The sequence below is a fragment of the Podarcis gaigeae genome, assembly GCF_964106915.1.
Source record: "Podarcis gaigeae genome assembly, chromosome: 6".
NCBI lineage: Eukaryota > Metazoa > Chordata > Lepidosauria > Squamata > Lacertidae > Podarcis > Podarcis gaigeae.
Genome location: NC_139682.1, coordinates 880723 through 891754, shown reverse-complemented (window position 1 = coordinate 891754; position 11032 = coordinate 880723). Strand labels below are relative to the sequence as shown.

The window sequence follows — 11032 nt, the reverse complement described above, 5'->3', positions numbered from 1 at the left end:
GGGTTTTTTTTTCTAAACGGGGGCCTGGTTCCTGCTCTGCTTCTGCTGCTCACCTGAGCCCCCTATATTGAAACCCAGAGGTGGGGGGGGGGGGTCAGCTCAGAGCACCTCTCCCTATGGATGCCACAAGAGGGGGCTGGCCACTGAGCAGGGGGCACACCTGGGAGCCCAGGTGTGGGTTGCTGGCTTGGGGAGGAAGTTTTGTAGGCAGCCCAGAGAGTGGCCTTGGCCAAGATAAAGAGACTAACAAATTTAATAAATAGTAATAATAATAATAGGGACGCAGGTGGCGCTGTGGGTTAAAGCCTCAGCGCCTAGGACTTGCCGATCGAAAGGTCGGCGGTTCGAATCCCTGCGGCGGGGTGCGCTCCCGCTGCTCGGTCCCAGCGCCTGCCAACCTAGCAGTTCGAAAGCACCTCCGGGTGCAAGTAGATAAATAGGGACCGCTTACCAGCGGGAAGGTAAACGGTGTTTCCGTGTGCGGCTCTGGCTCGCCAGAGCAGCGATGTCACGCTGGCCACGTGACCCGGAAGTGTCTCCGGACAGCGCTGGCCCCCGGCCTCTTGAGTGAGATGGGCGCACAACCCTAGAGTCTGGCAAGACTGGCCCGTACAGGCAGGGGTACCTTTACCTTTAATAATAATAATACATAGCAGGGGCTTGGTAAGGGTTCTTGAGACTGCCTAAGAAAAGCCCTGCTCTTCCCGCCCGCCCCCGATTAGATAACTGTACTTTTCATTAAAAATTATGCTAAAAAGTGGGGGTCGTCTTATACATGGAGCCATCTCACCCCCATTTTCTTAAATTTGACTCCCCCAAAATAGGGGGCATCTTATACACAGAAAAATACGGCGGTTCCCTTGCGGAGGCTGCCATTCGCTGCCTCTTGCAGCTTTGAATTCCAGGAGCTGGTGATGGCAGAAGACCATCACATTGTCGGCTTGGGAGGAACCCCCAAGGATCATCCTCTAACCCAGCGGCTCTCAACCTGTGGATCCCCAGATGTTGTTGGACTACAACTCCCATCATCCCTGAGCTCTGGCCTTGCAACATCCGGGGACCGACAGGTGGAGAAAGGCTGCTCTAGCCCATGCACCCCCAAACCCGGCCCTCCAGATGTTTTGGGACTGCCACTCCCACCATCCCTGACCACTGGTCCTGTTAGCTAGGGATGGTGGGAGTTGTAGTCCCAAAACAGCAGGAGGGCCGGGTTTGGGGGTGCTTGCTCTAGCCCAGCCCCCTGTTATGAATCCCTGGCCGGTGGCCACAACAACTGCTATCTAAGAAACCTCCAATGAAGGTCTGTCCTGTTGTTGGTCCTGAATGTCGCTCCAGTTGCTTTTCTGAAGCAAACTGGCCTTTCTCGCCTTTTTTGAGCCTTCAGCTGAGACCTCCTCTGCCTGCTGGAGTCTTTGGGGCCAAAGAACTTTGGAAGTTTGCCTGAGATTTATAGTGGAGTGGAGTGACGCAGTTTAAAATCTGCAAGCAGATATTGAGAAGTGAACCTCGATTTGCCTTCCATACAAATGGACTGACTCTCTTGCAGATGTGGCCCCCACGGTGTGCAACTGCCCCAGGAAAAGATCTCTGTATGCCCCACCAGAAGACCACCCCTCCCATTTTTGGTTGCCTGATTTACAAGCCGGGCCAGAGGGGAGAGGGTTCTGTGGCCCCCTCCAGGTTGCTGGACTACAGCTCCCCCCATTGCCAGGAGCCGGCCTGGCCCAAAGGTCAGGGCTCAGGGAAACAGGTCTGAAAGGGACCCCAAGGGCTATCTAGTCCAACCCCCACAATGTGGGATGGTGGGGGTGGCATTCGTGGTCCACCCACACCCAGAGGCCCCAGCCATCTGCTCCCATCAACCTCCCCCTGCCCTGAGTCTGGATCAGGTCCCCACTGCAGACGATGCTCAGCTCCAGTCCTTTGCTCTTTATTGATGTGTTGAGTGCTATAAACAGAGCATCACAGGCTTGGGGGGTCGGTGGGCACCCCCAAAGCGGAGCCGAAACGAGTCTCTGAGCTGTGTTGGAGCAGCAGGCCGGAACAGGACTGGAGGGGTGGGGGCAGCTCAAAAGGCGAGGCTTGGCGGCTGGAGCAGAGGCAAGAGGGGGCCGGCTTGGCGGCTGGCAGCGGCCCCCAGCTTTGCAGGAATGTATTGAGTCGCTTTACTGCACACCCTCCATCATCTTCAGGAACTCTGTAGGGGGAGACGGAAGAGGGGTCAGTCCCAAAACAGGAGGGGGCAAGGAGCGCAGACTCCACACACCACAGTCCTGAGCAGCAGGATCTCAAGGGGGCAGCAACCTCACCCAGATCGGGGCTGGCTGTAACTCTAAACAACCTCCCCCCCCCCAGATGAAGGGCTCTGGCCAGAATCGACAGCTGCCAAAGTCCAGGAAGGAAGAGGGAAGCATACAGTGGTACCTCGGGTTAAGTACTTAATTCATTCTGGAGGTCCATACTTAACCTGAAACTGTTCTTAACCTGAGGCACCACTTAGCTAATGGGGCCTCCCGCTGCCGCCACGCAATTTCTGTTCTCCTCCTGAAGCAAAGTTCTTAACCCGAAGGACTATTTCTGGGCTAGTGGAGTCTGTAACCTGAAGCATCTGTAACCCGAGGTACCACTGTATTTCCATCGAAGCTGGAAATTGATTTACTTGTTTAGATAGATAGATGATTTATTATGGTCGGAGACCAGCTTATAAAACACACTTGGGGGTTCAGTCCCAGAAGGAAAGCAAACATTTAAAACAATGTTCAACAATAAATTTAAAATTTATAAATGAGATAAGCATCTAGACACTTAAAACTTTTAAGATAAGCTACCACAGAGAGATGGCCAGAGTCACCCATGGAACCGAGTTTGGGGATTTTCTTAAAAAACTAGTTTGGGTGGGGGATGGTCTGCGCCTACAGATCTGTACACAGAATCTGGCAAGCATCCAGGTCGTCTTATTATCTTTGCCTAACAGAAAAGGGATTAGGGATGTGGGTGGCGCTGTGGGTTAAACCACAGAGCCTAGGACTTGCGGGTCGGCCATTCAAATCCCCACGACGAGGTGACCTCCCGTTGCTCGGTCCCTGCTCCTGCCAACCTAGCAGTTCGAAAGCACGTCAAAGTGCAAGTAGATAAATAGGTACCGCTCTGGCAGGAAGGTAAACGGTGTTTCCGTGTGCGGCTCTGGTTTGCCAGAAGCGGCTTAGTCATTCTGGCCACATGACCCGGAAGCTGTACACTGGCTCCCTCGGCCAATAAAGAGAGATGAGCGCCGCAACCCCAGAGTCGGTCACGACTGGACCTAATGGTCAGGGGTCCCTTTACCTTTACCTAACGGAAAAGGATCAAATTTTTGCTTTTCCGGGACGTCAAGGAGCCTCACCAACAGGGATTTACTTGTTTGTATATAAAATTCATATTCTGCTTGAGCGGGGAGGCTGTGTGTGCCTTGAGGGCCCTCCCCAGTGGGACAGGGAGCCTGTGGGGCTGGTGGAAGGGTCACAGAGCTGGCCGGACACCCCCACCCTCTTCAGCTCCAAAGAAAGGCTGGCTGCCCCACTCACCGTCAAAGTCGATCCGGCCATCGTTGTTTTTGTCTCCGTCCTTCATGAGCTCCTCGATCTCTTCTTCAGTGACAGACTCTCCGGATAACCGGAAGATCTCCACCAGCTCCTCTGCGTCCAGGAAGCCATCTCCATTCCTGTTTTGGGGAGGGGGGAGGAGAAGTGTTGAAGGAGGCAGCCCTGAGCTCTTGATCTAAACCCATCACTGCAGTCTGATCAGAGCCAGGTGTGGGCACCCCACTTTAAGAAGGCTATCGAGGGGCTGGAACGGGGGCAGGTGACCCGCTGGGTCCCTTCCAACTCTATGGGAACAGCTGTGGGGACGGGGTTCCTGTGAACAGGCGTTGTCTTCTCCTAAGGGGGGTTATGACTTCTCTGCTCTCCAATCCTTGGGAAGACCAGAGAAGTACTTTGAAAGGCAAGAAAGAGTCCCTAGCCGTTTCTTGCCAGGGTTGAAAGAAGAAGAAGAAGAAGAAGAAGAAGAAGAAGAAGAAGAAGAAGAAGAAGAAGAAGAAGAAGAAGAAGAAGAAGAAGAATGGAGGATGAAATTAATGGACTATGCAGAACTAGATAAACCAACAGGAAGGATTCGAAATCTGTGGGACCAGAAATTCACAGAAGACTGGTGTAAATTTATAGACTATTTGAAAAGTAATTGTGATGATCAGACTACGTTTGCAGGTTTGCAAGAAGTTTTGTGAGGTGAATTATTGGAACTATTGCACAAATGGATAAAGGGGAGGATGGTTAGTTAAGATAATTAAAGGCAATATGAATTTAAGAAATGCATAAGAGGTGCTCAGAACGGTGGATCATCAGAGGTGCAGACGGAAGTCTAAAAAAAGATTGTATAAGTGGTGAAGTTTTATGGTATGTATTATAATTTATATGTTAAAATTAATAAAAAATGTTTTTTAAAAAAGCAGTCCCTAGCAGAGAACCTTCTGCAGATCTTAAAATGCAGCCAGCTTCATGTGGGAAGAGGTGTTCCTTCAGCCTTGACGCCCTAATACAGGCCCAGAAGACAAGAAGCAATGGGTGCTAATTGTTCTCAGAGTTGATATTCTCCCTGCCAGGAAGTCTCCTGCAGAAAGCATTGCAAGAGCCGGCCCTGAAGTAGCACTGGAGCCAAGCTGTCTCTCCAGGAGTGGCCCAAGGTGGCACAGTGGTGCAGAGGCCACCTGCCAATGGCAATTCAAGGAGCAACCCCCCCCCAAGCTACGCTCCTGCTTCTTTGAGGGCAGTGCCACCCTGTCTAGAACAAGATGCCCCACCAGCGCCCAGATCAGAGAGCCGATCACCCACAGAGCCTCCGTCTTGTCTGGATTCAGCTGGTTTATTGGCTGCACAACCGGCATGTGGGGGGGGGGACCGGGCAGGAGCCCCCTGCCCCACTTCTCTGGATGGAACCATTTGTGTGTTTTGGATGGGCTGGCCTGTGGTAGACTGGGGGTGAGGGAAGGCTACCCACTGGCGTGCCAGGATGAGACTGCATGTGGCCTTCTGATTCCACACAGGCACCCCAGGGTTGGTGACCCCCAACTCTTCCTTCCCCTCCAAGCCTGGCACCAGCTGGGCAGGGACCAAGCAGTGAAGGGAGATGGTGTCTGGGCAGCCAGGATCGCTGGGTCCCCTGAGGTTCCGGGACCCCCTTCTGCACCTTTCACACTTAGCTCAGCCAAGTCCTTTGCAGGTGCAGGAGGAGATCCTATCCGTTGTGCTTGGCATTCGCCTCGTCAGGCTCCTCCTCCCTCAAAAGCTGCCAGTGTTTGCCGGGAGGTGAAAAAGGAGACCGGACAGAATTAGCCTCCAGGTAACAGGAGAAGAGGCAGCTTCTGTGACAACTGCAGCTCACTCTCTGTTTGGGCTCTAGGTGCGAATGCCGGCTCTGGGAAGAGCTGCAAGGGGGGAAATCTCAGTTCTGTGGTGCCCCAGCATGGATGGTTGGCGGTGAAGGAGGTAAGGCGGGGACAACAAAGGGTGCCCACCCCTTCCTGGTTTTCAATCTTGACCAGGGGAACTCTCCTGCTCAAATCCGCATCAACAGACCCAGAGTCCCACAGACAGAACTGATTTGCTGACTGCATCTGTAGTCCACCTTTCTCCTCCAAGGAGGTCCAGGTGGCCTACGTTGTTCTGCTCTCCATCCCACAACAACCCTGTGAGGTGGGTCAGGCTGAGAGGCAGCGACGGGCTCAAGGTCACACCCAGGGAGCTTCACAGTGGAGTAGGGGGAGGATTTGAACCCTGGTCTCCCGGGTCCTCACCCAACACTCTAACCACACCACATTTGTTTTGACAATAAGGGTCGTTTGATGGTGGAGCTTTGAATGGGGGTCTTGGCAGAGCATAAATATCTCTGTGTGTGACCTGAACATTGCCCCAGCTGTTCAGGCCCTTCTCCAGGCAGGAGGGGCTTCTGCTGCCCCCCCCCATCTCGGCCTCACCTGTCAAAGATGCGGAAGCACTCGGCCAGCTCCTCCTCGCTTTTTCCCTTGGCATCCTCTTTCATCTGGCGCACCATCATGACCAAGAACTCCTCGAAGTCGATGGTTCCGCTGCCTGCAGGGAGGGTCCCCGGGAGAAGGGTGAGGGCTGCCCCCTCCGGCCCCCTCTCAGCCTCCCTTCACCCCCCCCCCCCGATGCAGCCCCTCCTCACCATCCTCATCCACCTCCTCTATGATGGCGTCCAGCTCCTCTTTGGTGGGCGTCTGCCCCAGCATCCTCATGACGGTGCCCAACTCCTTGGTGCTGATGTCGCCGCCCCCGTCCGCGTCAAACATGTCAAAGGCGGCTTTGAACTCTGCAGGGGGGGGAGAGTGGGGGGTTAGGGGGGTGAGCCTAGCAGGAACCAGAGCAAAGTTTGGGCCGACATCCAAGTCAACTCGGAGGTTTCCCAGATCCCGCAAGCCCTGTGTGGCAGGGGGTTGGGCTGGATGACCACTAGGGGTCCCTTCTGACTACAGTTCTAACTGTTTTCATTCTTTCTAAAGGGCCAAAGGAGGAGAGGGGGAAATGGGCTTGCCAATGCACTAAAAAGAATAATAGAAAAACCATCTGCCCACAATGCGGACCCCTCTGCATTTTAGCCTGAAGGTGTCATTCTGTGGAAAATCTCATGGAGCTTCTGCAGGTGGGATCAGCTCCTTTGGAGGGAGGACCCCCAAAAAACAACACACACCCCCATGCATGCACACAATCCCTGCTCTGCTCAGGCAGAGAATGGAAAGGAGAAGGACAACCCCTCCCCAAGTGATAATGCTTCAAACCTCACACAACCCACATGCCTGGCCTTTGGTTTGGACTCGTTCTGACCCTTATGTTTCCCTCCCCTTATGGTCTTGATTTATCGGCTACTTTAAAATGAGGCTGCATTTTAGATTGCATTTTAACCTGTATTTTAAATTGGTCTCTCCCCCCCCCCCCTTTTCCCCCTATTATGTTTTTACTGTGATTTTATTGGTGTTAGCCACACTGATCCCGGCTCTGGCTGGGGAGGGCGGTGTATAAATAAAATTTATTATTATTATTAATTATTAATTATTATTATTATTATTAATTATTATGCAGAGGTCGGAGGGAGTCCTTGGCCAGGGGAGGTCTAGGGTGGGGAAACTGCTAAGCACAAGGTCAGAACTGCAGGGGGCAGCAGGCCCACACTTAGGGGTAGCAGCAACTGCCTCTCTGCCCTGGACCCCCGGATTCCAGGCATTCCCCTTCTGTGTGGGCAGCTGGAGATTCAGGAGCCACCCAAATGAGAGGAAGACGGTTGCTTGGTTGCAATTTAGGGGTCCATTTTGGAAGGGCTTGGCAATATTTTGGGTGCCTCCCCTCCTCCCCCACCCATCATGGAATCTGTTAATCCTCTGAGCCTCCAAAGCCACTTGTGGAATGGCTGGGCAGGGTTATTAATTCTTACTAGTCTTACGTTTATATCCAACCTTTTTCTTTCTTTCTCCAAAGAGCTCAAGAGGGTATAAATGGCTTCGCCTCCCACTTTTATCTCCACTTTATCTCCACAACAACCCTGTGAGGTAGGTCAAGCCGGGAGGCAGCGACCCAAGGCCACACCCAGGGAGCTTCATGGCTGCGTAGGGAGTTGTACCAGGTCTCTTCCAGGTCCTCATCCAACACACTAACCACTATACCACACTGCCTCTCGGGGTGCCAGCAAATAAAGTACTAGTTTATGACGTTTTGTGGTTACCCCGCCTTCCTCCCTAGTTGGCCCACATCCAACACAGCCCTTTTGCTCCTCGGCCGAGTCAGGGTGCCCGCTGTGCCCGTGCCGCCCGGGGATGCCCCTCAACTCACCCGCGATCATTTCCTCAGTGAGGAAGGACCGGGCTTCCGCCTGCTGGTCCGTCTGCAAGGCAAGGGGAGGAAGTCACCAAGGGAGCAGAGTCTGGCCCAGCCGGGGCCATGCCCAGGGATGCCCTCCCCACTTCTGCTACCTGCAGTCCACTCTGCCATTGCTGCTGCCAACTCCTCCTCAGGTGTTTGCTTCTCTCCCGATACTTTCTTTCCCCAGCCCACAAAAAGCCCCTTCTCTTGGCATCACCAGAAAGGGGACTGCCAGCCACTGGTGCGCCAACCCAACCTTGGCCTTGGCTTGCTCCTCCTGGCATTCTGCAGGTGGCACAGCAGAAGGGGATTCATGGCACCCAGCCCTCTGCGGCTGGGGTTGCTAGTGCCAGGTGCTCGCGGCAGGGGACGGGAGGAGCGCTGGGATTCCCGTTGTGGCTCCTGCATTGCAGCAGGGTTGGTCTGGATGACCCCGGGGGCCCCTTCCGATTCCGTAAGAGCATCCCTTGAGCTCGAGAGGTTGGGCGGCCCATCTCCACAAAGGCAGTTGCTCCCTGAGCAGCCCCTGCGTGGGTCCCCATGGAAGGCCTCTTGCAGTGCCAAGGTCCCAGTGCCCCCTGGCAGAGGCAGCCAGCTCTGGCCCCAGGTTGCGCAGCAGCCTCAGGCTCCTTTAGACTTTGCCAGGATTCCTGGGTCCTGAGAGAGGGACCTCCCGGTGGCTGGCCAGAGGAGAGGATGGTGCTCCTTGACCGCCGGATGCTATTCTTAGCAGCGCCCGCTGGCTGCCTCCTTCTAGGGTGCTCAGCAGGCCGCCAGCCAGCTGCTCCAGCACCTGTCGGCTGGCAGATTGGGTTACTCCTTCGAGCCGGGTCTTGCAGCTCAGCGGTCGGCAGGCAGGCAGGGTTCCCGGCCGGTTCTCATGACCGGCGGCTTGGCTTTCTCCACGGCCATCCGGCGCCATCCTTCGTGTCCTTGGCCAGGCTTTGCGAGGGGTGCAGTGCCCCCCAGGGCAGCCCACCACCCACCCAGAACCAAGGAGATTCCCCATTTGCCCCCATCTCTCTTCCAGCAAAAACCGCCCCCCAACACCCCGAGCCACGGTTGACCTCTTCGCCCTCCCTCTCCACGGGGGCAGTAATAAAGAAGACCCCATCCCAGCCCTCGGTCTTTTGCCTTGCCCCCTCCCAGCTCCCCCCCCCCCCGTCTCCCCTGCAGCCTCAGCCAAAGGGCCACTCCTGCCCTTCGGCCCCACACAGGGCAGCTCCGCCGGGAGCCGTGCTTGTGTCCTGGCCACGTCTCCCGCCACGGTCTGTGCTGGTCCTGGGCCCCGGCGCCGGCCTGTCCCATCGGACGCGCGAACAACCAGTCCATCTCACCACCTGCGCACGATCCGCGGCCCGGTCCGGCATCCCGGGAGGAGATGTGTCTCCCACCGTCCTGGGCGCCGCCGTCAAAAATGGGCACACGTGCCCATATCTTACCATGCTTACCATGTTGGCAGGAAAGACCCCACAGCAACCCACAGAGAGAAAGAGACCCGGCGCGTCCGCTCCACTCCACTCCCCGGCGGACGACGGAAGAAAGCTTCTCCGCGGCTCCTGGCAGGGCCATTTGTACTCTGCCCGCTGGGCGGGGCCCTGCCCAGGCCCTCGGCATTGGACGCTGCCGGGAGGCGGGTCTCCGGAGAGCCAATCGCCTCCCTCCCTGCCTGCTCATTGGCCGGCAGGGCCTTTTAGCCAAATTTAGCCAAGCCACTCCTGGCTGCGTCCCTCCTGAGCTGGAGGAGGAGGAGGCGGGGAGGGTCTGGGTGCCCTGGGGGGAAACCCAACACCTCCCCGAGAGAAGGATAAGGAGCTGGAGGCAGGCTGCCCAGAGACTGTACATGCCCATCCGCTGAGCACACCTGCCCCAGGCCAACAGGGGGTTAAAAATAGCAGGGACAAAGCTGTGGGTGTCCTCCTCCTTCTCCAGACACAAGCATCCCATATATTGAGGATGGAGGGAGGGCTGGGAAGTCTTGAAACACAGCCTGCTCTCTTGAGTAACCTCCTGGCCCATCCGAGTGGAGGAATGGCCTGTTCTGGGAGTGGGGCTCCCCTCCCACCCCTCCCAGGTCTGCCTGGGCTGGGGGCACCCTTCTTCTTTTGCTAAGCTGCTGAGCACCCAAGCAGGGGAGGCCCCCCTGCTGTCACTTGTTTATAAAGGGATCCAGTTTCCGCCACAGCTCTGAGGGAAGGAGAGGAAGAAGGCCGGAGAGCAAAGAATCTGCTGGACCCTTTCTCTCTCCTTCCCACACTTCCCAGCCTCAGTCCATGGAAAGTCACTGACCACAAGACACATCAGAAGAGCCAGAGGCCCACCTAGTCCAGCATCCTGTTAAGGGTGGCTATTATGGGAAACCAGCTAGCAGGATCTGAGCAAGAGAGCAACTGCCCTGTCCTGTGGCTCCCAGCAGTAGGGATTCAGGATCATTTCTGTGTCCAGCTGTAGAGGCAGAGCAGAGCCATCCTGGCTAGGAGCTCTCCAGAGCCTTCTCCTCCCACGTGAGTCATCCCTGCGTCCTGCAGGAAGGAGTTCCAGAGTTTAATTTCCGTGCTGCCTGAAGAAGCCCTTCCTTTCATCTGCCCAACATTCAGCTTCATGGGAGAGAAGGAGAAAAGCTTTCCTCCGCCCCATTTCTCCAGGCTGGGCATCATGTTATAAACTCCTCTGACGTCGCCAGGGACCCACATTGTGGAACGGTCCTCTCCTGACGGAAGGGAGCAGCTGGCTGCCCCCGTCCGCTTCCCCTATTAATAGACATTCCTAAGGAAAGCTGCTGAGGAGGCCAGCAGAGCAGCTTCCTAAATAAGGCAGAGAAGTGGCGGGGGGGTCTAGTCTCTCCCCCCCCACACACCCAATACACCTTGAACCCTCACCAGATTGAAGGCACAACAAAGGAACCTGGCAGAGTTGCAGGGTTCTGGCACCAGAGGGGATTCGCTTGTTGGCTTCTTGGAAAGGCGTTTTAAAAGTTTTCAGGACTGGCAGCCCTTGTGTTCTGGAAATGCCACCTCCCGCCCCCCCCCCCCAGCTCCTGCCATGTGCCCCAGAACAGCCCCTCACACACACACACGCATTGCAGGGGGCTCAAGTGTCAAAGCACTGGCAGCTTCCCCATGTGG

At 55.7% G+C, this 11032-nt stretch overlaps 1 protein-coding gene across 2 annotated transcripts; it reads right to left on the bottom strand.

Annotated features, from left to right (window-relative positions):
• Positions 1-1914: 1914 nt before the first annotated feature.
• On the bottom strand, positions 1915-9752 carry TNNC2 (troponin C2, fast skeletal type). Of its 2 annotated transcripts, none has more exons than XM_083744791.1 (6): positions 9359-9752; positions 7878-7929; positions 6223-6366; positions 6011-6125; positions 3564-3700; positions 1915-2197 (listed from the first exon to the last, which is right to left on the bottom strand). In XM_083744791.1, the coding sequence occupies exons 1-6, from the start codon at positions 9359-9361 to the stop codon at positions 2166-2168; spliced, it is 483 nt and encodes a 160-aa protein (XP_083600917.1). In that variant the 5' UTR covers positions 9362-9752; the 3' UTR covers positions 1915-2165. The 2 variants fall into 2 exon arrangements, with proteins under 2 accessions (XP_083600917.1, XP_083600916.1); XM_083744790.1 differs by having other exon boundaries at positions 9350-9482.
• Between the last annotated feature and the right edge of the window lie 1280 nt (positions 9753-11032).

Coding starts and splice junctions, on each gene's coding strand:
- TNNC2 (XM_083744790.1), bottom strand. Junction 6,367..7,877: donor CACTGAGGAAATGATCGCGG/GTGAGTTGAGGG, acceptor CCCCCCCTGCAG/AGTTCAAAGCCGCCTTTGAC. Junction 6,126..6,222: donor AGAGGAGGTGGATGAGGATG/GTGAGGAGGGGC, acceptor CCCTCCCTGCAG/GCAGCGGAACCATCGACTTC.